The 27,961-nt window shown below is 37.2% G+C and overlaps 2 protein-coding genes across 2 annotated transcripts; one reads left to right on the top strand and one right to left on the bottom strand.

The window, feature by feature from the left end:
• The first annotated feature begins 425 nt into the window (after positions 1-425).
• On the top strand, positions 426-19,402 carry LOC105391759. Its single transcript, XM_038120649.2, has 5 exons — positions 426-661; positions 14,010-14,183; positions 15,966-16,074; positions 18,545-18,677; positions 19,354-19,402. The coding sequence occupies exons 2-5, from the start codon at positions 14,040-14,042 to the stop codon at positions 19,400-19,402; spliced, it is 435 nt and encodes a 144-aa protein (XP_037976577.2). The 5' UTR covers positions 426-661; positions 14,010-14,039.
• A 3,337-nt stretch (positions 19,403-22,739) lies between these two features.
• On the bottom strand, positions 22,740-24,687 carry LOC119691490 (putative uncharacterized transposon-derived protein F52C9.6). Its single transcript, XM_048625562.1, has 2 exons — positions 24,544-24,687; positions 22,740-24,089 (listed from the first exon to the last, which is right to left on the bottom strand). The coding sequence occupies exons 1-2, from the start codon at positions 24,685-24,687 to the stop codon at positions 22,740-22,742; spliced, it is 1,494 nt and encodes a 497-aa protein (XP_048481519.1).
• Positions 24,688-27,961: the final 3,274 nt, after the last annotated feature.

The raw sequence follows: 27,961 nt of genomic DNA, 5'->3' as shown, positions 1-27,961 counted from the left end.
AACAAAGAAATTAAGGTTTTGACAGCTCTAAATTTAGAATTTCCGCCTTCAGAATCGACATCACTGTCTATGTATGCAGAATAGCCACTGTCTATGTAGAATAGATAGACAGAATAGGCTTTGTATTTATTGCAGTGTAGCTGAGAAACTTTATTACCGCGATGTAGGATTTCATATAAATTTACTTCGGTTCCATCCATGTTCTGTGTATTGCACATTTATTGCCATCTGTTGGTTGTGTGGCCGAAAGTTTATGAGTATGTGTCTATGTTGGTTACTTCTTCTTTGAAATAAGTATACAAAGTGTAGTATAAGTACCTATATAAATGATTGCTGAAAGTTAGATATTAGAACCAGGGTTAGGTTGTTATTTTACCGTGGTCTTGGTCTGATTTACTGTAAGAGCAAGAGTATGGCACATAATTATACTAGGTCGTACCTTCAGATCCCTATAATGTGTGTACCATGACATGATTATTACTCTAAGGTACCATGCCTTTTAAGTCATAAATATTGAAAAAATATGTCACCAGCATGATACTTTTGTTACAGAACACTATTGACCCTGTTGCTAGCGGTGACGTCACTGTGGTTGGGTGCCTCGGCCCTAAAGGCTCAGCAGTACCTGGGAGGGGCTCTGGTCGACTTCGAGGACCCTAAGGTAACCATGCCACCTGCTGTCGCTGCACGGGTTGGTTATCGATGTCGATAAACTCGTGAAATACGCGTTGCGGTAATTACAAAGCCGTATTTATGGCGAATCGCGACATAGTGATGTTTATATCTACGATGATAAGTAACCCGTGACGCGGCAACTGTAATTACGAAAACAAACGAACATGTGCAAATGTACGAAATAGAATCGTTGTTAGCGCTCCTAAGCGTAGGAAAAAACTATGGGAAAAACTTTCCTCGAAATTCAACTAATTAATTTGATACGAATACAAGTAAATTTGGGGTTGAGATATGGAAGTTCAGTGGGGAAAGTACTAGAGAAACTTAAATCACTTACAGTTTAATAAACCAACTTTTATGTAAGTATACATAAAACAATCTCTAAGAAAATTTATACCGACAAATTCTCACAAAAAGGGCCTTTTGAATTTTAAGTTGTAACATAAATTTTGAGTTAGCAAAGTTAATAATAACTTGAATATATATCTTGTGAAATATGCAAATATTCTAACATATTACGTATGGTGACATATAATTTATGTATGCTGCGCAAATGAAAATATACGAAGTTTTAGACCTTAAGTACCTATATCATTTACTTCGCCAAAGTTCATCGTTGGAGACAAAGTCAAACCAAAGGATTCCTAGGAACTGCACTCTATCCTAACTAATATTATAAATGCGAAAGTAACTGTGTCTGCATGTCTGTCTGTCTGTCTGTCTGTCTGTCTGTCTGTCTGTTACTCTTTCACGCCAAAACTACTGAACGGATTTGAATGAAAATTGGTATACATACGGTCTAGACCCTGGGAAAGAACATAGGCTACTTTTTATCCCGGAATTCCCACGGGAAAACTTTTTAAGGCGAAGCGAAGCGCGCGGGAACAGCTAGTTGCATATAAGCATCAGTTTACGAAAACCTGTAGCTTATTAATGGTTTAGACCTGTTTCTTCCACGTTTCGCAACCATAGAGGAGGATAGTCTTTAAAAAGTCTATTGTGTAACATGTAATACTACATACACTGGGCAGTCAGTGCCTAACTACTTATCTGATTGGCTAATAATCCTTTCAACACGCCACAGGTTTTGTCACCGCAAAACCACCTCCAGGTGTAGTTTTTGTTACTTTCTGAAAAAAAAAACGTGACCTTGAAACTATTCTCATGTACATTTACCGTTTGGAGAATAACTAACTGAATGAAGATTAAATTAACCAAAAAGTTACAGGAAAACTAACTTTCAGAAGAACTTGGGCGAGTTGCTCATTACTTAATAGTTCTTCTTAAGATACTTATCTTACTTTTTCTGTGAAGACGGATAAATGCTAACAGGAAGATTGGGTATTTAATCTCCAGAAAATAAATATGTATAACCACGATACGTTCCTGTTGTACGTTCAAAGACTTACTTAAATATAATTGAATTGGGGGTTTTTAATAGTACTTCTACACGTTATCTGTTGAAACCAATGTGTGCCAACCAGAAATCAATATGTTTCGTATAAAATATACAGGCTGATTAAATGAGTAAGCCGAAAGGAGTAATACTTACTTCACATAATTCTTAACTTTTGGAAATTCATGAAAAAAGAAAAACAACAACAAGGAAAGGCTTCGGAAACCAAAAGTACGATCCTAATTCCTCCCACAATCCTTCTATGTTACAATAACTTGCCAAAAACAGGCTGATTCCGGCGCCGGGGGTCGTATTCTAATAGCCATCCCGGCATCCGGGCCGTACGTCATTGAAGCACCGGACACAAATAGCAGTCGCACGTCATAGGGAAACTAACCCTGCAGTGCACGCTTGCTGCTTGCAAGGGTCCATTTGACCTCGGATACTATTTTAGTTATTTATTTTCGTTATGAAAATTCAAAAGAAAGTTCCTATTTTATTCTTGTGGTCTTATGAAGTGATAACGTTTATATGCGTTGATCAAACCTATAAGTATCGTATACATTATACACAAACTAATTTATTTATTTATTTTTATTTATTTATATTTTGGCAACAAACAGTCATTTACAATAAATTTTACACATATATAGTGGTATTATTATAGACCTATAGTGCCGACAATAATCACAAACAATTGATTAACTTATAGCTAGTTGAAGTTGGGTGAGGTAGGTAACTACAGTCCATTAGCAGCCAGAGTACACTCGAGAGCAGCTAATCGAGTTTATACAGACTGATAATCATAAAAAGTATTTCGGCCGCCAAGCACACTCATACCGTCAACGAACTGCAGATATCTATGCGTTATTCATAATAGTAATAGGTATTATTATTACTTACAATATTTTGGTCAGTCTTGTTGAATGAGCGCAAGTGGTTAAGGTGATAAACAAGTTTTCATACTAAGTAGGTATTTATAAAGTTATTACAATAGGTAAGTAAATTATGTATTAAATAGGATATAAAAATGGGTATTTATACACAGCAAACTAGCCTTACCTGACTATAATCCTAGCGTGAACAAACATGGGTTAGTAATTGGTACCCAGTACCGAGTCACAATTTAGTGTTTGAGAATAATTATCATGATTCATCCTTATCACAAAGTCCCCTAGTTATTAGATGTTTAAACCTGCCATAGGCATTACTAAATATATCAATATCGGATGTTACATCCATTAAGTTACAGAAATTGACATTATAAGTTTGTTGGCTCCTTATAAGAAAGCGGTTACGGGTATAGTTTTTGTTCGCATTAGGTGGCACAAACACATGTAGGTATTGATTATTTAGTTTAGCAACGCGAGAGGGGCGCGTTATGAATTTAGATTTCGAAATAAAGTTGATCTTTTGCAGTAGGTCTGGGCAGTCTATAGTATTGTTGAGAATTTTGTAAAGGTAACAGAGGTCAAAATAAGAGCGTCGCTTATACAGAGATGATAAGTTGTAGTGTTTCAATGATTGCATATAGTCTGAAGAGTACTCATAACCCCTATGATTGAGTAGGTTAATAAATTTCATTTGAACCTTTTCTATTCTGTCGATGTGTATTTGGTATACTGGACTCCAAATGACACATCCAAAGTCTAAAATAGATCTGACGAAAGAGAAATACAGAATCCTCAGGGTATGTGTGTTCTTAAAAGGTTTACTAACTCTATTAATAAAACCAAGCATTTTAAACGACTGTGCTACGATTTTATCAATGTGAAGGTTGAAGGAGAGTTTGTCATCCATAACTATTCCTAGGTCTCGAATACTTTTCACTCGTATGAGAGAGTATTCATTAAGGCAATATCGGAAATGCATTGGCTTATTTTTACGAGTATAACTGATTATGAAACACTTTTCTATATTCAAGAATAGTTGATTAATTGAGCAGTAATGAATTAATTTGTCTAAATCAGATTGTAGTTTTCTGCAGTCCTCTATGTCGTTTACAACTCTAAATATTTTTGTGTCGTCAGCATAAAGTAATTGATGACTGCTGGTAAGGTTTTCACCTATATCGTTTATGTACAGCGTAAAAAGAACGGGCCCGAGGTGGGATCCCTGCGGTACACCTGAATTGACGTTTAAATAGTTAGATTGGTATCCCTTCATACATACAGCCTGACTTCTGTTTTTTATGTAGGACTCAATCCATCGCAGCAGGCTGCCGTGAACACCGGCTCTCCACAGCTTATTGATTAGGTGATTATGATTAATTTTATCGAAGGCTTTGGAGAAGTCGGTGTACACGACATCTACCTGTAGGTTGCAGTCCATGGCACTTAGTAGAAATTCCGTAAAAGTTAGCATATTTGTCTCCACACTACGACATTTCCTAAAACCATGCTGATCGTTAGAGATAAAGTTAGACAAGAGTGATGTAAGATTGTTAGTTACAATCTTCTCCAGGATCTTACCAAAAATACACAATTTTGAGATGGGTCTATATTCTGTGATTAAGTTCCTTTTGGCGTTTTTGGGAACGGGTGTAATAAGAGCCTTCTTCCAGATAGCTGGGAAGATGCCAGTGCTGAGTGACTGCTTATAGATAAGGAATAGTGGCTTTGATAGCTCTTCTGCGCATTTAGATATCATTAGCGGGTGTATTCTGTCAGAGCCCGCTCCTTTATTAACGTTTACTGATTTAAGTTCCTTCAGAGTTCTGCCCAAGTCAATTGGTATTGAGTTAATATTAATAGCTGAGCTAAAGGTCATTGGTGTGGTGGGATTTGATGAACATCTGGCCTGGTCATGTGTGTCGTCTACGAAAACTGAGTGGAAATATTCATTGAAAGAGTTACATATTTGGTTCCCATCGGTTAATGTTTTTCCTTGGTAAATCATTTCGCTAGGAATTTCATTACAATTACTTTTTTTACTTTTTATGTAGGTCCAAAAGTATTTAGGATCAACGATTATTTGTTCTTCACTAAACTTTATGTAGTTTTGATGTGCTAGGAATTCAATTTTCTTTAACCGTTTTCTAAGACATCTAAAAGCATAGAAATCTGATAAGTTTTGATATCTTTTCCATTTTTTGTGAAACTTATTTTTTTCCTTATCTAATTTTATAAGAGATTTACTATACCAGGGTGGATATCTAGAATTCGATGACACGATTCGACTAGGAACATATTTTTCAATTAAATCATTTAAGACAGAATAAAAATAATTGGTAATTTGGTTTATATCACTAAGAACGGAAAATTTAGCATTCCAATCTATACATGAGAGTTCCCGTTTAATTGATTCAAAATCTGATTTATAAAACATTTTTTTGGACCATTGATTGGGAATTAAAGGAACAGGAAAACATGTAGGTATTTTTATGTCCAAGGATTTATGGTGAGGATCTTCCTTGAGAAGTGGCGACTCACAGGATAATACTAAGCATTGAGTGTTACTGAATACTAGATCAAGGATTCTATTATTGATATTGAACTCTGAGTTGTACTGAGATAAAGCGGATAAATTCATAAAGTTTGATGTTAAGATGGCTAAATTGTCATTATTAGTATGAACATTCATGCTATCGATTTCCTCATCATAGTACCACACGGCATTACTTACATTAAAGTCTCCCACAACTAAAAAAATATCATTAGGAAATTGTAAATATTTTTCAGAAACTCTTTCGAAAAAATTAGATAATCGCTCCTTGTGCGAAGGACCGTGCGGTATGTAAGTGCAAATAACATGCAAAGCTCCCGGACTATAAGCGGCGGAACCGCGGTTAGCAACATGTTGTAGCTTGGAGGAGAAGCGTATACTTACCCAGAGCTCATCAGCTGGAGCGGGCGCCGCCCACGCGCCCTGCAGCGTCGCGCACAGCTCCCGCCTCACGGCCACCAGCACGCCGCCTCCCCGCTCGCAGCCACTAGCAACTTGGTCTCGATCACAGCGAAACACTTCTGAGCTGTAAAAGCCGTCCGTAAGCCAAGTTTCGGTTATACATATCATGTCGTAATCGTGAATTAAGACGTTTTCGAAAAATGAATGAGATTTTGTACGGGACCCTCTCACGTTCTGGTAATAAATAGATAAATTATTGTTAGTGTTCATTGATATTTAATGATGTATGATTTATAGTTTGTGCCACTAATGCGAACTTAGGAGTATCAAGGTATACATATACATAGTTGTGCAATAGATACAACATTATAACAGTAAGGAATGTTAAGATTGTTTTTACAGTACATAATGAACCTAGTGGACTTGCCAAATAAGAGCCATAAATAACACTTGCAACAAGTGTGGGCATAATATTGTTTAGTAACCCATAAATGATCATAACATACAGGATATTAGCGTTACAAGTGTTTATGATGGTCATTATTAATATTTGAAATGGTTTACATGTATATTTTTTGGGCTTGAGTTTTTTAATTAACAAGTGCGTTTTACAATGTGATGTAACATATAATATATGGCATGTGATATTATTACTGTGACATATAACATAAAAAAATATCTTTGTATAATATTTGAGACCTAGATGCAAGGTTTTGGCTATTAACTTTATAGTAGGACAACTGTGAGGAAAGCAGATTGGGCTAGCTGTGTAAAATTGTACATACCATGAGTTTAAGCAATACGCTTTGGATATATAGTATGAGCTAAGCATATGCAGCAACAAAAGCATAACAATTACTCCAGGCATGTGGGTTATAGTTATTTTGGACGCATTATAATAATGTCACTTTATCTTCTCAAGATCTTTTTCACTTGTAATAGCGATTGCTTTAGAATTTTCACTTTTTCTCATTAAGATTTTACTTTCACTTAACCAGATAAACTTATAACACTTACTACTATATATATATATATAATACTTACTAATTATATAAGAAATTAACAATATGCATATAAACAGTTGTTATATTATATGTAGCAGTTCCTAGGTATTTTACTATATCGAGCATTACCCGTCCTTCAACACTGTATAAATGTCACCCTGCATATTTCCCCGCTTCTGAGTCAACGTGTTTTAAGACTCACTCATCAGTTCAGCTTATTTCTCAATAACAGTAAATGGTCTGAAAACGCACCCTGACACGAATATTTTATCCAAGCTAAGGGTGCGTACTGAAGTGTTAACTCGGTTAAATGAGGCTTGCCTTGACATCTGCTACTGGAACACATACATACATCCATAACTACCTATTGTGCATATTAGCGGAGCCTGAGTAAGTATAGTCGGGGAAAGCATAGTGAACAATACCTTTTGGAAGAGCCCTTATTTTTGCATCGTATACTGTGTTATATTAATGTACAGTCAGCTGCATAAGCTATAAGTACACTTTTGTACCTTGTCAAAATCACAAACTACCTATTCATTCAGATATTGACATATAATACATAGTTTGACATAGTTTGATAAGGTACAAAAGTGTATAGCTAGTTATGCAGCACATTATATTGGCAAATAATTAGCTAAATGGAAAATGCCAGTTTGAGACTGTTTTTTAAGGAGAAGAATAGAACAGCAGCAGGTTGCATTTCAACTTCCTTGGCACTCGAAGCCTTCACAATGTAACGGAACGTAGTCTATCAAGTATTATACATTGTTTCATTGGTTGTGCTTTATAGCTAAATGCATGTTTGTAATAGAACATAATATTATATTGTAATAAGGACGGGGCTCACATTGGTCAGGGTATCTTTAATCCGAAATTTAATAATGTTCAATAAAATAAAATAAGATTGTACTTAACTAATTATTATTAATTGTGTAAAGCGCCATCTGCTGCCATCTAGTAGGACTCCCTAATAGGAAAATTTCAACAAACATGTTATTCATGTTAACCTACTACTAGCGGCATCTATTTTAAGTAGGATAGAGAATAGATCGAAATAGAAATAATAATCTATGGATAGCGCCATCTGTTGTACAACATGTGAACTATTTCGACATGTAATAGACTACTAAAGAACTATCAGCGCCCTTTGGTGTTGGATAAGTGAGAGCTAAATATAATCAATAGATCGATAATATGGTCGTCTCTAGGGGGTAGCTTGGAAGGAGCGACTATAAAAGGGACTCATGGGGTTCGGCTCGGGGCATTCGGGTATAATTGATAGAGTGGAAACTCTGTAGGATCGTTTGTCTATTTTCTTTAGAGGGTGTTCTATCAATTTCTCTCCTCAGGTTTAATTAATAGAATTACATTACAGTGATATTCATAGTGTGCACGAGGCTGCAGAACTCAGGTAAGTACCTTAGGCAAATTTACTAGCCACTGTTAGGTCAATATCAAGCCAAGTAGGTTATTTCTTGTAGAATGTGTGAAATTCCGGTTTTGGTTAATTACTTATTAAACTATGCTTTGGCAGAAATAATGAAACCTCACGTTGTCGTTCGATCCGACACATTTATTATAAAATTATATTTCCCTGTACTTAATTAATATCTTACTAAGAATAAGGGAAAATTCCTAGTAATTATCTTGTGTCTATGTTCAACAGTGGACGATAGAAGGCTGATGATGATGAAGATCTTTAAATATGTACTAACGTAAGAATTATCTTAGTTTTACAGTATTTTAGGAGGAATTTAGATATACATAATGAATAATTATTTCAATTACAGAGTGATAAGAATAATGAGACGTTGAAGTAGATTACTTACCCACGATGTCGTTCGATTCGACACGTTAAATTTAAAATTATATCTTTCTTTATTTAATTAATATTTCACTAGGTATAAGGAAAGAGCCTAGTTATTATACTGTGCCTATACCCAACAGTGGACGATAGAGGGCTGATGATGATGATAAATATGTACTGACGAACGAGTTGACTTAGCTTTTACAGCATTTATGAGGAATTTGGATTTAAACTATTCATAATTATTTCAATTATAGTTTGATAAGAATAATGAAACGTTGAAGTCGATTACTTACCCCGGCCCCGTTGTCGTTCGATCCGACACGTTTAATTTAGAGTTATGTTACTGTTATTCCGGTAAAGGGTAGCTATTATGAGTATGTACTGGTAGGCAGACAAATAGAAAGGGTAAGCTAATCAAAACCAGGGTCTAAGATAATTTAGTAATTCATTATTTACCTACTTGGCTATAACCTTAAATAAATATGCAGAGAAAATCTAAAGGTTTAAGTCATGATGATTATTTTAGCAAGATTTGATTATTGGTGTTGGCTACTATTATAATATGAATTATGGTCGTTGGCAAAATCTATAGAAATTTGGGACTGTTTATTGGATCTAGAAATTAACTACTTGTTCCATTGTTACTACAAAGACTATGTTTCGTAACAAATTCTTGAAATTTAATAACCCAGAAATAATCAGAGAAATTAAAATTAACTAAACAAAATCAACAAACTAAAAATACCCAGAGTAATGCGGTTTATTATGTGTTAATTAGGGGGTGGGTTGCGATTCTTAAATATGTTAGAATAATTGGTAATTATCACTCATAATATTATAATGCTAAAATTATAAAGAAATAAATAGGTAAATGTAAGTAAAATCTAACAGTGGCTTTCCCTAAGAAACCTTCAGGATTTAAGCTCAGAAGGGCAGTGATCCTGGAGATTTGAGGGTTTTATCATTTTCATCGTGTGCTGTCGAGTTAAGTAAAGCTAAGAGACCCTACATCTCCTGAACGAGTTGGCGGGATGGCGTGATTTCTTACAGGTTAATATGTGGGGTCTCTAAGCTACAGGTAGGTGGAATTTTCTTATAAACTAAATTGGATCATCCTTCCTAATCTTTACATGAGCCGTCCCACTAGTGGAATGTTGTGTAGTAATTCTCATATTGTGTAAACTAAGGTTCATTGAATCTAAAGGTCCAATATGGTTGCATTTGATTCATTGAAAGGATTGATGAACTTGCATCTATTAATTTCAATTTACCTTCTTAAGATTGGCTTACTTAATATACCGTTCATCTTCCTTGGCAGTGAATTGATTTTATATTTTACTGTATTTTATGTGCCCTTATCTTATAAATAAATAAACTGTGTTCATATAGGAGATAGGGTATAAAATTATAATATATTATACAGATGACGCAGGCATATTTCGGTATCTATTGAACTTAGAAGACTTGATTACTGTTAATTCTTTGTTAATATGGGTTAAATGGGATAATATCTTCAAATTGAAATAGAAAAGTTCACTTTGTATGGCGGATGGCGATATAAATAGGTAGTAAATGTGTTGAAGAATACTATTTGATAATTCTACGATATAGGGACCTGGCATGTTTTATGTTGATAATCGGTAATATATTAGTCGTTTGTTAAATTACTATACTTATTAGTTAGTTGCTATTTGGAGAACTGGTGTTATTTGTTATAGTATGAAATAGGTAAAGGCGCTTAATTTATAAATCAGGGATCATTAGGAATCATAGTTTTATATATCTTTAGAATTAAAACGGTTAATTAAATGTTGGACAACAGAATAACGTACATGTACGGCCTTCCCATTACATAAATATAAATTTATATATATATATATATATATTTGTACATAGATTATATACATCTAACCTGACTGACTATGACTATTTTTACTATAACAATTCTTACATAATTATTCAGAGATTGATGATTTGGGTTTGGATGAGAAGTTGATAATATTTATTAAACAAAATTAAAATTTAATATGTTCATTGAGTCTGATGGTGGCATAGAAGCACCAACTTTGTTCTCACTTTATACCTTATCATTTAAATAAAATAAATACCTTCAATTACTTATATCATTATAGTCAAATGGTTGGTTGATGATCATAGGGCACCAACTCATCTATATTTTAACTAAACTTCCTATATGATTGATTAAGACAAAATACAGTATTTTTCATAGTACATAACCTTCTTATTACTAATTAGTGAATTGAGTTGATTTCTTATCAGCTTGGGTAAAGGAAAGCAGTTGCTGAATTGGATTCTTCTTTATATTGATCTACTATATACAAGAGGACATGATGACAGTTATTTATTGATAAATGTTGCACTTGTGCTGTGTGAGACCAAGAGAAGAGGGAAGTCCCGTCTCCAACGGTCTGTAGGAATTCCATGGCGGATACAAGTCAGCATTGATAAAATATTAATTGTCACATAACTCTGAAAGCTACAATTTGGAGATACATTTGAGGGATTGCCCTTGACACAAGCTGAAATGGGAGAGAGTAATAATATTTTAATAATATCTTTTATTGGAAGCTATTGTACTGTGAGGTAATACATAAGTAGACTCAGGAAATATCCGTGTCGAAAAAATGCATTAGTAGACTCAGGAAATGTCCGTGTCCAAAGTGCATATATAGGCTCAGGGAATACCCGTGCCAAATAATTATTACACATTATATTATTTATATAAGTAGACTCAGGAAATATCCGTGTCAAAAAAATGCATTAGTAGACTCAGGAAATGTCCGTGTCCAAAGTGCATAACTAGGCTCAGGGGATACCCGTGCCAAATATCTATTATATATCATTAGCATCATCTGAATCCCAATCAATAGATCTATGTCTAAAGATTGACTAAATACTAACAAGACCAGTTTGAAAGGAGCCAGTGGGCTAGAGAGGTAAATGGGTCTGGCGGATAGATCTGGTCGAACTTCATAGGGTGTGCGAGGTGGGGCATACCTTCCTTTCAAACTACCAAACTTTTTTATACATCTTTTCATATACATATTCCTATATACTATTTATTTTAACTACAAACTCTTTTATAACATAATTTTACATACACATTCATATATACCATTTATTTTAACTACAAACCATTTTTAGTACATAATTTTATATTTATTTTAATAAATTTTGTCTTTCTAAATCATAGTAATATTAAGAAATAATTATTGGTTGTGCTTTGTTCTGTTGTCTTAACAAATAGATAGGCTAGGTATTATGAGCTAGGCTAGGGATTCTCTCAAACTCCTAAAAGAACTTGTGTTACATCGGCAATGTAGAGTCCTAACCACTAGACTAGACGATCACGTATTGGCCAAACGAATAATGCAAAACACATTTAGCGTTACGTTCACTTCAGTTAGGGTTGTTAGGGAGGAAAAATGCATAGCGATTAGGCAGCTTACGTAGCAGTTAGGTAGTTTAGGGTTTAGCCATGTTTGTGTAGGGGGGGCATTTTACAACAAGCTGTCAACTGAAAGGCCGTGCCTGCTCCGGACGGCATTCACGAGCCAATTACATCAATCACTGGAACTCAACCAGACCCCGAATAGACCCCATTGATGGGAATCGAAATGGGAAGCAGGATTTGGCATAGAATTAATGATCTCTCAAAACAACTGTCTGTGGCCGAGGTACTCTGAAAGGGATCACTTTGAACTTTGTGAACGATTGAGATTTGAGGCGTCGTTATTTATGTATGCATCAATGCGCAAAGATCGTGTTTTGTTTATGAAATTACATTGAGATTTGGTTTCCTAAATAAACAATTATGCATTTTTTTACATAGACATTCGTAATAATGCTCACAACTCTGTTATCCCGGGGAAGTCAGAGATGACTCAAGTGTCGCTACTATTCGCTGTACATTTGTTCCCACGTGATAGGTCGCCAGCTGACTACATTCAATCAAGGTTCACATCTAAAATCTTAATGTGCAGGTTACCACACGATGTGTTTCCTCAACGTAAGAGCACGTGGTGTAAATTTTAATTAGATTCCTTGTTTCTAAAGAATTTATTGAAGGCAGGATTTCAACCCACAGCCTATCGAATGAGATTCAAGATCTTATCCGTTACGCCACGCCACCACGATTCAATATCAAGATAGATACGTATTGTATATCCGAAGCCATTAGACAAGATAATAGGCTGTCTTTGATTACCATTATCAGCACTATTAAACAACAGATTATATAATATTATTACAACACGTCTTTATTAATATAATGTGATAAATCTGCCACAGTGACAAAACCTTCTAAACGCTGGAATGAGCAGAACAGGCAGTATAATTCGAATATAATCCATATTTAGTACAATAAATAGGTTTTATGTTTGTGTTCCCTCTTCCGTGTCATATTAAATAAGCGACGGAATATGATAAACTAGCTTTTATCGCGACCCTCGCTTCGCTGTAAAAGATTTTCTCATGGGTAGGTTTATCGGGATAAAAATGCATGTGAGTTATTGTTAATAAGCCAACGTATAATAAGCTAAAGCGTAAGTTAACTAGCAAAAGCTAGTTATTCAATATCTGTGATTACATACACAAATAAATAACCATCTATTGCAAAACGAATAATCTAATATGTCTCTACTCTGAATGACCGAACATTTGACCTACGGCGTCCGAATTAATAAAGGAAATACATATTGGAATAACATTTACTGCCTATTTCCCTATAATATGACCACTGCCGCTAATTGGGAACTCGTGTTTCAAATGTGGGTGATTATTGATTTATATTCCTACTGAAATTATGTATCTAATAATCCTATTTAATTAAGTTCAACGAGTATACACACACACAAACACATAAAAAAGTATTGGTAATTCCAATTAAATATACTATCTATTTACCTATCTATCTATGTGCTCATCTATGTTTGGAATTCAAAGACACAAATCCTAATCCTGAAGGAAAACATCGTGAGGTAACATCATTGAGTATACAAAGTTCAAAATGTTGATACCTCTCATAGGTGGCTCGCTTGCACCTCTGACTACTCTATCAATGGGGTTAAGACCATCGAACATAAGCAATCGTTCGCTTGTCAAATTTGACGTAACTTGTATGGATCTGTCAGATTTTTCACAGGCGAGCGACGCTGCTTATGGATTGTTTATTGCTAATGTGTCGGTGGTGGTACGGTAGCAAATATTGTGACCATAACAACGTGTATCAAATTTCTGTCCTCTCCTCTGCCAGGTCCAAGGTCACCTGGACGCGCTGGTCCGCATGGCGCAGTCCTGCGTCATCAAGGTCAAGGCCGCGCCCAAGGACGTCCGCGCCTACTTCACCAACACCGCGCCCGAGACCCGTCCGGGACAGTGCTTCGCGGCTTGCATGCTGGAGCAGAGTGACGTCGTCAACCATGGGAAGGTAAGATGCAGGATGGTTACTCTATACTTACTGATAAAAACAAACGAACGACAGCTGTCGTGCAATCGGTACGTTTAGTACAACGAGATAGAGTCGTGGCTCGCGCAACAGCGCTCCTAAACTTAGTTTTTCGACAGATAGAGTGACATAGACCACGGCTGGGATTAACTTCATTAGCCATGGCAAGGTAAGGTGCTACGTAGAGCAGGTAATTTATCTGATAAGAAGCAGTCTGACGTCATCAACCAAGGCAATGTAACCTATAATACCTATCCATAGTAAAAAATACAAAAAATTAAAAAAGGTTTAACTTCTTCCGAACTCCATAAATTTTATGACCAAGTCATCAAATACCTCCGCTGTCTAAAATTGTCGACAACATTCAAAGTTTCCCCAATAAAACTTTCCCCGAGTTTAAACGCTTTCAGAGTTCATTCATTGTTCAAGTTTATTTGATTTCCAATTCCGAACTGTAATATCTGATTAGTTTCATGGTTGACTAATCTGATTTTGATGGCGCTTTCCGCTTTGACATCGAGTTATAACCTGCGCTCACACAACAAAGGCATAACTTCTGTTGTTAATTAATTTCTCCAAAGCCGCTCTTAGTTGCTATTTCAAAGGAATATACATAGTGTAAGTCCAACTACTGTTGGTAAACTACAGATAACTTTTATGACTAGGTTCTCGTAATTTATTATACTTATATAAATTTTGCAAATTGAATTTATAGAAATTTTAATTAAAAAACAACACATACCACCATTACCATAAGCCACAGCTAGTAGGTGTAGGCATTAGTCAATGTTATTGATATTTGAAACTTAAATCTAACCCAAAATGTTGCATTCTGTATAATTATCAGATAATTTTAACAAATCAAAAAACAACAAAACAAGCCACAAGCTACTGAAATGTAGTAAAAACAAAAAAAAACGAGAATGCATTTTAATTTTTTAACAAAATGTCGTTACTTTGTCCGCAGTTAGTCCAGATTTTCTCATTAGTAAGCAAATCTACATTTTTCCTGAAAGATTCATTTTTAATTAAACTTCCAAGTTTTTACTTGAGTTATATTTTGAAGGATTTCACAACTTTTACGGGTGGTTACTTTGTTTACTAAACTTATTTGTTCACCTAGAAGGCATGCAATGATGAACGAGAATTCTATAGCTTTCATATTGAAAGACGAATATTTTAAAAAATCTACTTACTTCGCAAGTTAAATAGAAGAAAGTGCTCCTTATATTTTTTCGTGTTGCCGTCGCGCGCGTATTGCCTAGCATGTGTCGCTAGGTATGTAGGAACATTTATTAGCTTATTATTTTATTCATTATTATTTTTATTTCATTTAATTTATTTTATTCCACGGCACGTTAAGTCGTCGGTCCCGGTTGCAGCTTCGGCAGCAGTCGTTAAGCCTAGTCAGAGGCCTCCGGGCAGCTTGAAAACATCTGACAGTCGGGTTGCCCACTTACCCGACAACTCTCTCAGCATGATGATGATATTTTATTCAATTCTTTAAATATTACAAAAAAAGAGTTTACAAAAGATGGACTTAATGCAATAATGATGTCGATTCTGTAGGCAGATTTTCTAATTTTAGAGCTGTCAAAACCTTAATTTCTTTAATAAAAATTCGACTCTATGAGTGTTCCCGTAAATGTCATTTTTTGCTAGCAGAATTTATAGTTTGACAGTGTTAAAATTAGAATTTCTGCCTTCAGAATAGCTACCATTATGTCATTAAAAGGTGTAATGTGTTTGTTTCTGAACAATCAGATCAACCACGAGTTGCTGGTGCACCTGGCGGGTCTGGTCAACGGCCGGAACTCCCGCGTGGTGAAGAAACTCAACACCGTCTCCCGAGTGTGTCTCGGCAGCATCAAAGGTAACTGCGATCTACAATTTGCCTGCAACTCACCTCCAATCTCCCCAACCCACCTCCAATTCGTCAACAATCACCTCCAATTCACCTCCAACCCATCTGCAATTCGCATCCCACACACCTCCAATCTGTCTCCAACCCACCTCCAATTCGCCTCCAACCACACTTTACCTATCTATTTTCAAAATTGAAAACCAAATATGTTTTGCCCTTAATCCGGTTTTTAATAATAATAACTATAGAAAAATATGTATTTTTGTAGCGAATTTTGTGGGGCAACGTTATAATTTGTAAGTAAGTATTAGGTGTAGAGGCATTTATTAGGGCAGTGTTTTTCAACCTGTGGGTCGCGACCCCCCAGGGGGTCGCGAAGCTTCTGTAGGGGGGTCGCCAAAGGCGAAAATCTGGGAACTTTAGTAAAAAACCAATAAAGACAATTTGTATTCATTTATTAAGAAAGACTCAGGAACAAGCATAAGCTGGCTTTTCCAGCGATGCGTCTGGCGAAAGTTAATAAATCGTTTTTAGGGTACTGTATTAGATTTTATAATAAGCTTCCAGCAGAAGTTGCTCAAATGCCAGAGAATAAGTTTAAGTGTTACATTAAAGAGAAACTCAGTAAAAAAGCTTATTATAAAATTGATGATTACTTAGAGGACGTTAATGCATGGCTGTGATAAGTAGTTAGCTCTGCTCATATTATTATAATAATAATTATTAAGCTTATATGTATTGTATACCAACTAGTTTTAAGTCTTTTTTTGAAAAGATGGCTCAGGAGTTTCTTGCCTCCGTTCTTCTCCTTAGACAGAAAGAGCCCCCCCTTATCCGAACGGAGAGTAATTTGTAAAAATTGACGTTCATCAGAAAATTTTATATTTGTACGATGAATAAAAAAAATTGAGTTTGAGTTTGAGTTGAGTTTGACTCTTACTTTAAAAATACTTTTACTTAAAATGTTCTTAAATGCGAAGGTTGAGCTTGTTTTTTATTAATTAAATTATCCCATCGTGGATCTGTTTTAGTAGAATAGACCACATCCACACAGTAAGGCAGATTACACAGAAGACGGAAGAGTATAATCAGCCTCTGTATCTAGCCTTTGTGGACTATGAAAATGTCATCAATTCCGTCGAGACATGGGCAATTTTGGAAGCGTTGAAGAGATTTCAAATCGATTGGCGGTATATCGACGAGTTGAGCAGACATGGCGTATGTATTAAATGGCGAGTACATGTCACACCTTTTTGCTTCGCGGACGACATCGTTTTTATGGCAGAATCTCTGCAGGAACTCAGATGGATGATGGAAGTGGCTTAAATGCTGCTTCCCAACGTGTAGGCTTTGGGGTTTTAACTTGGACAAGACGAACCGGAGCTGGTGATCGTTGGTGAGGCAACAAGCGAAGTTGGCAGACTATTCGGCCAGGCAGAAGTTACTTCGACAAGGGGGCTGCAAGGCGCTGTTGTTCACGCATTCGGGAAACTTCGTCAGCACATATTCTCCTTGGCCATCCCTCAACCAGTGCGTCCTGCCAGTGTGACGTATGGTGCAGAGACGTGGGCATTGACGGTAGGACTAGTCCACCGATTTAAAGCTCAGCGTGCTATGGAGAGAGCTATGCTTGGGGTTTCTCTGATAAATCGATCAGAAATGAGGTTTTCCGTCAGTCAGAGGATTAAGATTACTGACATAGCTGTCAAAATATGCAAGCTGAAGTGGTAGTGTGCTGGTCATATCTGCCGAAGAACCGATAACCGTTGGGGTAAACGAGTTCTCGAGCAGAGACCACGAATAGGCAAACGCAGCGTGAGAGGCCTTCCTGTCTGGTTCAAAGACGAAGACCACAAGTATAATTTTTTTTGTAAAGCCAGATATTATGTCTTTTTATTTTCATTTCACCCTTGAGAACATTAAATGCTCAAAAAATCAGAAAAGAAAAAGCTAATTTCGAAAAAGAAATTCCGGGTCGCAATGGCATTAGTCGTACGTACGTTTGTACATGGCCACACGTATCCGATGTAAGTAATTGTAAAATAATGTGTTTTTAAATCCGATAAGTATGTACTACTTCGAATACTAATCATGGAGACCATAAATACGTCGTATGGAATGAATGACATGATAAAAAACCGAAAGGGTCAAGGGGGTCGCGAAATATTTTTTTATACCAGGGGGGTCGCATCATGAAAAAGGTTGAAAAACACTGTATTAGGGCGTTGCGTCGTCGTAGCGTCGTTGCTGCGTAGTTTGCCTTTTTTTATTATGACATGTTGCATTGACGACGCAACGCAACGCACTATGGTACAGTTATTTATTCCTCTCTTACATAAATATAGGATATAAATGTACAAAAGGTGAGACTAATGCTAAAAGCATTTTCTACAAGTCAACTCAGAGGAGGTAAAAAAATATTGTAATAAAGTATGGCAAAAAAAAACAAACCTCTTGTTAATTAACTAACTATTCCCAGGTATAACGGAGCGTTGCCAGCTAGCGTCCACATACAATAACTGCTTGAATCAGAACATGGCGGAGTTCGCGTTCCCCCTGGACATCGCGGAGGAGGCGGTCAGACGGATGCCCTTCCATCTCGTGCAACCCAAGTGAGTACGGTTAGCTAAAGAGATATATATAGAGGCTTCTCCAGTGCAAACACTTAGTGTGGGTTGCACCATTTAACTTTAACTATTACAAACGTCAAATCTCTCTCGTCAAGGGATTTGACGTTTGTAATAGTTAAAGTTAAATGGTGCAACCCACCCTTAATGTTGTGGTGCACTGATCACTCCGTGACAATATTTTTTTTTGTATGTATCGATATGAACATAATATAATAAAAAAACACATACATAGGAAAATCTTTCTCCTTTTTTGAACCTTAAAATATTGTTTAGTCATCTATCTTGTTTGCGATAAAGTTCTTAGATTGTATATTATACTATGAATAAGTATATCTACTTATCTGGTCCTGGGTATCTAGCTAGATAGCTATATACCCAGGACCACTGTATTTAAAATAGAAAATAATTAACTTTTATTCTTCTTAAATGTAAGAGCCTTGCTCTTGTCGTTATAAAGTAGTTATTATGAAAAAATAGAAGTAGCCAAATTACATGAAAGTACCTGAATGTTTTAAGCCAGAGTTGTAATGTTTTTGATAATCTTGGAACCTGCTTTACTTATGTACCACCACTAAATAAAACATACTTTTGGTAAGAATTTTATCTTACCTGTCAAAAATAAGTATGGCTTAACTCATTCGGTATTTTCATGTTTCAGGATCGAAGGTTTCCTGACCATGTTTTCGTCTTCTGAGAGGGGAAAATGAATAATGAAAAATCAAAATAGGATCCTGAAAAATACTCAGAGTGTTTACTATTTAAACGAAGGTGAGGTCAATTTATACAGGTTGTTCTTAAAAGCAAATTGTAATCATGACACAAAATGACCACATAATTCTGGTAAATTTTATGCTACGATATTAATTTTAATATGAATAAATTCGCGAAAAAAAATTGGTATCAATAACCTCATAATTATGTATCAAAGTTATGAAGACCACCAACAGGCAAATCTGATATCGTGAAATCAATGATAATATTCCACCATCATGTATACATATACCTCTATGTACCAATGTATACAGGATGTGGGTCACGGTTAAATAATCCTCGTGATCTTATTTTCGCTTCTTTGATCCGAAGCGGATGACGAAGCCGCTACTTACCCAATACAGCACGTTATTTTATTTGATTTCTGCTTTTCCTGTACCTCACATATACCTAGTCTCACATAAGAAATGTCTATAATATCACCCTTACGGAGCGGTATTAAGAGTCATACTGCTGCGAGGTGTTGTATGTACTCGTAAGTTAGAAACGCATTCATCATGAGTTGTGTAAACTAATAACTCACGGTTCAATTATTTTAGCTTACTGCATCCTCCATAAAGTGATACCAAAATAACGTTAGCAATAGTTGTATGATTTTACGTGTATTTTTTCTCACAAGCTTTATGTGCTGATTGTGATCCAGTTCACAATCTATTTCCATAACAAATCTTATCTTAAAAAATACTTTTGTAAAATGTAACAAAAAAATACTGAAAGATAAACTTTTTATAAGACTTTTTCCTTCTCAAAATTTTGTTATGAGGTGAAAAATGTTTTAATTTTATTCAAATTATTAGCATACTGATTACTGCTTTGTTTGTTTCAGCTTCCCGCCAGAACTGAGGACTTGAAAAAATATTTATTCATGAATTTTATACTTATAAGTAGGTACATATTTTTGTATTTTATTGTAAGGATAAATGTATTAATAAAATGTTATAAAAAAAACGAATTCTTTCATTTGGATACGAATTTTCATGTAGCTTCAATAACTCGTCTAAAATTCAATGCATCAATATTATTTTCCGTAAAGTTAAATTCCTAAAATGTACCTAGCACAGATTTCCCGGAATGTAGTTTTTATTAGTTCAAAATATTAAATTCCCGTGAAGTGTACATTTTAAAATGTTAGAGTTTTCCAGAATGTTTATTGTTTGTTAACATGTATATTGTTTATTTGTATATCTATCTGCCTTAACTAGTAATAGGGTTTTTCGACATCGCTCTTAGGTACAAGTTCAAATTAAAAATGTGTATTTTACATACGAATATATGTGGAATTGTACATCACTATACCATCACAGGTGCACAAAAAGGGTGCCAACTGTACTTTACCAGCTGCCGCTACATATCACTATATCGCGTGGAATAGTTTATCGACCTCGATAAAAAACCCGTGTTGCAGCTGCTGTACTGTATTGTATACGTCCGGCCCACCTGGGCACTTGGGCAGTCAGTAAGTAGTGTTTAGACTAACAGATTTGACTGTCTAACCACTCCCCACAATGACAAACCCTTGTTCAGATATAAAGTACGAAATATCGTACGTTTTAGCTATAATTTATAGGTATTGCAATTTTACAAACAGAACCCATAATTACATTAGTAGTATATTTAATTGTGCAATAAAAGATAAATAAATAAATAAATAAACCCTAAATTGGGATGAATATAAAACATAAAATATGATAAACAATATAGCTACTTAAATGGTTGAACGTATGTTTAGCTAATCCTATCCTATTCATGTGGGAGCTTTAGCTATTTCCAAAAATAGACACTCTTACCTATGAGGATAAATAAAATGGGGGTCTTGAACTGAAAGGGCAAACTAAACGATGTGAATCTAATCCAGAGTAAATCGGATTTACCCAAGTTTGGGAGCCTTACAGCGAAACGCACTTTATTTACTGGAACTTGTTTAAATAAGGATGACATTAATTGGTAGGTATTTACTTTACAACGTGTATTGTATCGACGGCACCGTAGCTTAGGCGGTAGTGAAGATGCTTCCGAAGCATGGGGCCGCAGGTTCGAATCCCGCCCAGGGCAAACATTCGTATGATGAGCACTTGTGTTTGCCTTGTGTCTGGTTGTCGTTTATCTATTTAATATGTATTTATTTTTATTTTTTATTTTACATTTAAGGAAAACTTACAGCTATTAATAGTTGGATTGCAATTTTAAAGTATAGCTAAAAGCCAATTATCAGTTTTCACTAATAAAAAACTTAATAATATAAAAAGCACAAGATTGTACACTCATAATTAATTATGCTAACAATTTTAACAAAGTTTCTGTTATTTTACTTAAATAGTAATTTACTGTAATTACTACACTACAATGTGATAAATAACTACATATCTTAAACTTTTTACTAAATAACTTAATTAAACATGGATTGTTTAATTTAAATTAAAAATATTATTTATTATAGTAACATCAGTCATTCCTAACTTCGTAACCAAATTGTTCGATTTAATTAATTGTACTATAAATTAACATTTAACTAATGAAGCCTAACCTAATTGTAAATACACATTTGTAACATGGATTTATATATTAAGTTGATTTAGGCTTAAAAAATAATTCACTACTACTCCGCTACGCCAAAGACGATACGAAATTGCGTATATAAGTTGCTTTAACCGTTTCTAAACTACTGCCAAATATATCGACCTCGCTTGAGTTGCAGAGACTGTTAATTGCATTACTTGTCCGTATAGAAAAGAAATTTTGCCGGAAGTTAGTGCTGCAGGCGGGTTTGTGGAGGGTTTTGAATTTCCTGGATGGTCTGGTTGGGACATTGAGGTTTACCATTATCTATGTATCTGTGTAGATATATCAGCTGTCCGACACCCATAACACAGGTTCTGCCTAGTTTGGGGTTGGATGGCCGTGTGTGAGATGTCCCCACATATTATTTATTGTGATTGTGATTGTGAGGCTGCCTGTCCACCAGAGCGGAGCGGACTAGCCAAGGCAGTAATCATAGGCAATACGAACAAATGTTCTTCAGAATGACCCCCTGAGTCACTTCCTTTCGGTTAGTTTAGATACATTTATGAAGCGATAAATATATCAGCCAATTTAAGTAAATGCCTAATGGATTTCATCCATTTCATCACTCGGTTTATAACCAATTTAATTAATGGTTGAGGCCATTAACTATTAGTTACCATGTACAGAGTATTTGAGAGCAGTGGGATCGTCATGACTTACCATTAATTATATCATCATCATCATTGGCCACTGCATCTTGACAGATGATTGTTACAGCGGCTGTGGGTTTTGAGAGCCACATTTTCTCATGTGGCTGAACAGGCCTATACGGGCCTTACACTGCTTGCCACATCGGACACAGGCATAATTCGGGTTTGGCGATGCTTCCAGATGTTGATTAAGCCTCTTAGTTTTTAACTTTTCCAACCATTTCCCATCGTGTTTTGATTTGCCCTGATGCAGCAGTTGTCTCCATACTGGTCTGTCCAATGCCAGGGACTCCCAGTTATCTTTATCTATCTCGAAGTCGTCCATATCGCGCTTGCATGAGTCCTTGAATCTCAGTAATGGCCGCCCAACTGGTCTGGTAGCATTGGCCAGTTGTCCCAACATCACTCTACGGGGCAGTCTTTCTGTGTCCTGTCTTTGGACATGTCCCAGCCATTGCAGGCGTCTCTGCTTCAGGATGGCAGTAATGCTGGTCGTGCGTGTGGTGTTGAGGACGCATTCGTTTGTAACCTTGTCCCTCCACGAGACTCCGATAATTATCCGCAGGCAGCGCATGTGAAATGCGTTAATACGGCGCTCCTGTTTTCTGTAGGTTGTCCAAGTTTCAGAACCATACAGTAAGGTACTGAGAACGCATGAATTGTACACAAGGACTTTGGTTCGGGTGGTGAGCTTAGAATTTCTCCACACCCTTGTGTACAGCTTCCCAAATGCCGTTGAAGCTCTGCCAATGCGGGAGTCAATTTCTTTGTCATTGGACAAGTTAGACGTGGTTGTTGAGCCTAGGTAACAGAAGTGGTCAACCACTTGCAGCGTGGACTCGTTGAGTGTAATCGTAGGCGGAATAGTTGTGCCTTGTGCCATAACGACTGTTTTCCTGGTATTTACACTCATTGAGAACATGTCACATGCCCGACCAAATCGCGTGACCAGGTGCTGAAGTTCTTCTTCGGTGTTGGCCACAATTGCGGCATCGTCGGCGAAGAGCAGTTCTCTGACGAGTAGGTCAAGACGGTTTCTCTTGGCCTTCAAAAGATTTATATTGAAGAGCTTTCCGTCGTGTCTCGTATGCAGGTGCACTCCTTCCTCGGATCCATCAAAGGCAGCAGATAGAAGCGCCGAAAAGAATATGCCGAAGAGAGTTGGAGCCAAAACGCAGCCTTGCCTTACTCCACGGTTGACGTCAAATGCTGCTGATACATCCCCATCAAAAACAACGCACCCGCGCATGTTATCATGAAAGGACTTGATTAGGGCGAGCATCTTCGGCGGGCAACCGACTTTATTTAGGACTTCGTAGAGGCCATTTCTGCTGACGGTGTCAAAAGCCTTGTTTAGGTCGACGAATGCCATAAATAGTGGTTTGCGTTGTTCACGACATTTTTCCTGAAGCTGGCGAAGAGTGAAAATCATGTCAGTTGTCGATCTGTTTGCGCGAAAGCCACACTGTGACTCTGGGTATACTCTGTCAGCCAAGATATGTAGTCTGGACAGTATGACTCTGGCAAAAGCTTTACCTACGACACTAAGCAGTGATATTCCCCTGTAGTTGTCACATACGCCACGGTCTCCTTTTCCTTTATAAAGTGTGACAATGTTAGCATCCCTCATTTCCTGTGGCACAGTCCCGTCCCGTCTCCCAACAGCGAAGCAGCAGTACGTATAAGGGATTAGTAGCGGCTGGAAGCTTGATCAGCTCAGCTGGTATGTTATCACTGCCTGTACTTTTCCCGGTTTTTAATGCTTGCAGAGCGCGCAGAAATTCGGCAAATGTAGGAGGTGTATCTAGGCTTTCAAGTGTAGGAAAATGAGGTATAGTTCTAGCAGCCTCAGGACTGATGTTTACCTCCTCAAAGTACAAATTGTTGTAGTGCCGCGCCCAGCGATCTAGTTGGAGGGATTTATCGCTTATCGGGGACCCGTCCGTGTCCTTGATAGTCGCACGTTTTCTAGCTACCGGTCCCATGGCCCGCTTGATTCCCTGATGCATGCCTCGAATATCACCAATGTCGTGACAATGTTGTATGGATGTGCAGAGGTCTATCCAATACTGGTTCGCACATTGCCGTGCGGTACGCTGGAGGTTTGCTTTAGCAATTTTGAAAGCACTCTTTGTGTGGTCGTTTCCGGTTTATATGTGCTTTCCTTTTGGCCTCAACGAGTGGTTGAAGAAGTTCTTCGAACTCTGAATACCAATCTGTCTTCTCTTTAGCCTTCTTGCCAAATACTCTCTTAGCAGCTACCAGCAGTGTCACCTTTATTTTGTTCCAAAGTGTCTCCAGGTCTATTATTCCTTTGAGGTGGCTGTCCGATAAATGTTTTTCTATAAATTCATGGAACCTTGTTAGTTGTGCCTCATCTGGTCTACGTGGAATATTGAGAATGGCTTGTCTCTTATTTTTGGTCTTGGAAGCATAAAACTTTTTGGACGTAAGACGAGTCTTGGCAATGACGAGGGCGTGGTCGGTGTCGCAAATCGCACTGTGGTAAGCGCGAGAGTTAAGCGTATCGCGTAAGTCCCGCCGTCTGGTGATGATGAGGTCTAACTGATGCCAGTGACCCGAGCGAGGATGTTTCCAGGAAACCTTATGTGCAGGTTTGTTTTTGAAATAGGTGTTGGTGACGCAAAGCTGATGTGTGGCACATAGTTCTAAAAGGCGTTGGCCATTGTCATTTATGTTACCTATTCCATGTTTACCCATGCAGTCTGGCCAGTTCTCGTTGGACCGACCAATTCTCGCATTAAAGTCTCCAAGTAGGACAAGCTTATCCGACTTGCTTATTCCCTCCATGCACTCGCCCAGGCTTTGGTAGAAAGCTTCTTTTACATGTGCTTCGGCTTTAAGGGTCGGTGCGTATGCTGATACTACTGTGATTGGACCAGATTCCGTCATGAATCGAACAGTAATTAAGCGTTCGGATATGCACACCGGTGATTCAGTGCAGTCTAGCAGATGGTTTCTGATAGCTATGCCAACACCATAGTCACGTCTCTCGCCTTCGTCCCTGCCTTTCCACCAGAAAGTGTAGTTTTCCTCGCGCAGACTGCCCTCTCCCGATAGTCTCGTCTCCTGCAGGCCCGCCACATCCACACGCATACGAAGCAGTTCTCTGTCGATGGTAGTTGTTTTTCGTACCGATGGAATGTCGTCGACAGGTTCATCCTGACCAGGTGTCATGGTCCTAACATTCCATGTGGCAAAGCGTAGGTCGGTTGTGTTTGGTGCAATTTTATGTTTTGTTTTGTTGTTGGGTAAATGAATGACTCATCATTTGTACAATTTACTTGCTGCTCTATTTACCCCAATAAAGCACAACAATGAGGGACGGGTCAGTACCTAATTGACTGGGGGCTGCCCAGTTTAAGGCGGGCGGTGAATGGCCAATAAGTCGCAATGGACTTTCCCACCGTCGAGAGACACCCCTAGCGCCCATAATATACGTCCATTTATATGAGCTTATAACTGGTAACTGTGGCTCTCCGTGTTGTGATCCGTGCCTGGCACGGGTGAAGTGACCTTTCCACAAGCGCTGTATCGCCTGGGACACAGTTAAGTGACACAAACTTGCCCAGCATCTGTGGCACTCTCTCGACGTCCCCAGCTGAATCCTCAGGAAAGAACAAGTCGATACGTGGGGAGCTGGTTTCGTTGCAGGAACTGCCGCTTTTCAAGTTGGACTTTACTCGCGCCTAACGGTATTCCAGATCCGGTGCCTCTTCCGCCAACATTGCCGTTCAGAAGCCTGTCTTCTCCGCCGCTGTTGCCGTTGAGGTCTTCACCTGTAACCCTAGGCAGGGGACCGTGTTATACCCCACAGTACTGGGTCCTCACACTGAACTTTGCCATCGCAGCGCCCCGGCCTACTAGGATGCGCAATGCCCACTCCCGCGACGTGGACGCGCCAGATGAGATTTACCCAACTGAATAATAGAGAATTGGACTCTATCATTCGTTGGGCCGGGTTAACGATCTTGTATGGGTCCAAGAACGAAAGCCATTAATTATAAGGGTTAGATAAATTATCCAATTGGCGGTATCATTCTATGAATCTACACGGCTGAAGGGGAATAACTGACTGACTGGTAAAAGCTTAACCATGGTGACAACACTAGTCCCGCTCTTTTGTATGTCACCGACATAATAAAAATTATGTCACCGTAAAACTTTCACCGAAACCTTTTTTTTTAATCATTTAAAATCTAGTCAACATTTACTTCAGCGCCATTGCAATTTCTTCTTCGACATTTTTCCCATTCACTTAAAAGCAAGTCTTCTTTTCTTATTCGACATAAATTCCTTGGCACACAATCCCCTGGGTCACTATTGGAATTGAATGTGGAAACAGTATTGATATTCGAATATTTTATGACGATGGAATGGAATATTGAAGTTGGTCCGGTTACCGTTTTTGTACAAACTGGTGCAAAAAGTGGTGAGTGTGGTTTGGGTATCCGGAATCGTTTTGGCGTTTTCATAATCGCTTTCCTAGCGGGGTCATTGGCTCTCCCATAAATCATCATATTTTTACCTCCTGGAGCTTTTAATTTAGATATTTGAAAGTATACGTTCTTCAATTTAACATACTATGTATTTAATATTACGAAATTTATGAGCATGGATGGCTCTTTAACGGGAAAATAAGTGGATCATATTTAATTAAATTTGGCATGTACTAAGCTTACATCCTAGGTTAATACATAGGCTACTTTTTACGGTGGAATCCCTACTGGAATACCGTCTTTAAGCCTAAGCGAAGCTCGTACAAAATCATTTTTTTTCCAATTTAACAGGACAAAGTTAAACATGTCCCCGGATTAGAAAAAAAACAATACTGAGAAGGTATTTTTTAATAAAAAAATCCAAGTGTAAAAGCATATTTTATATATATCTATAAAATTAATAATGCAAATGTTTATGTTAACTTCATAAATTACAGTTGGTTGACACGACGAAATCTACACCAAGTATCTGAGTATTACAAAATTATAATCTATCTATTTACAAGATTATATTATACATGTGTAATAGTATATTTTATGCATTCGTGATGGTAAGCGCCAAAACGTTTTTGGATCAATGCACGTTTTCCTTACATGTGCATAGAGTACATTGAATGCTTATATCGTATATTTGCAATCGAATATTTACTAGACCAAAGTAGGCAATAATGTAAGAAAATTTTCTTAAGGGAAAAGCAACCTTATGCGCAAGACAGAATATTGATTTTTCCATCCAACGCAGAGCAGCCTGCGCGCGCAGCAA

This window comes from Plutella xylostella, chromosome 14 (assembly GCF_932276165.1).
Source record: "Plutella xylostella chromosome 14, ilPluXylo3.1, whole genome shotgun sequence".
NCBI classification, from domain to species: Eukaryota; Metazoa; Arthropoda; class Insecta; order Lepidoptera; family Plutellidae; genus Plutella; species Plutella xylostella.
The sequence above is the reverse complement of the archived record's forward strand: the minus strand, read 5'-3'. Positions and strand labels throughout refer to the sequence as shown.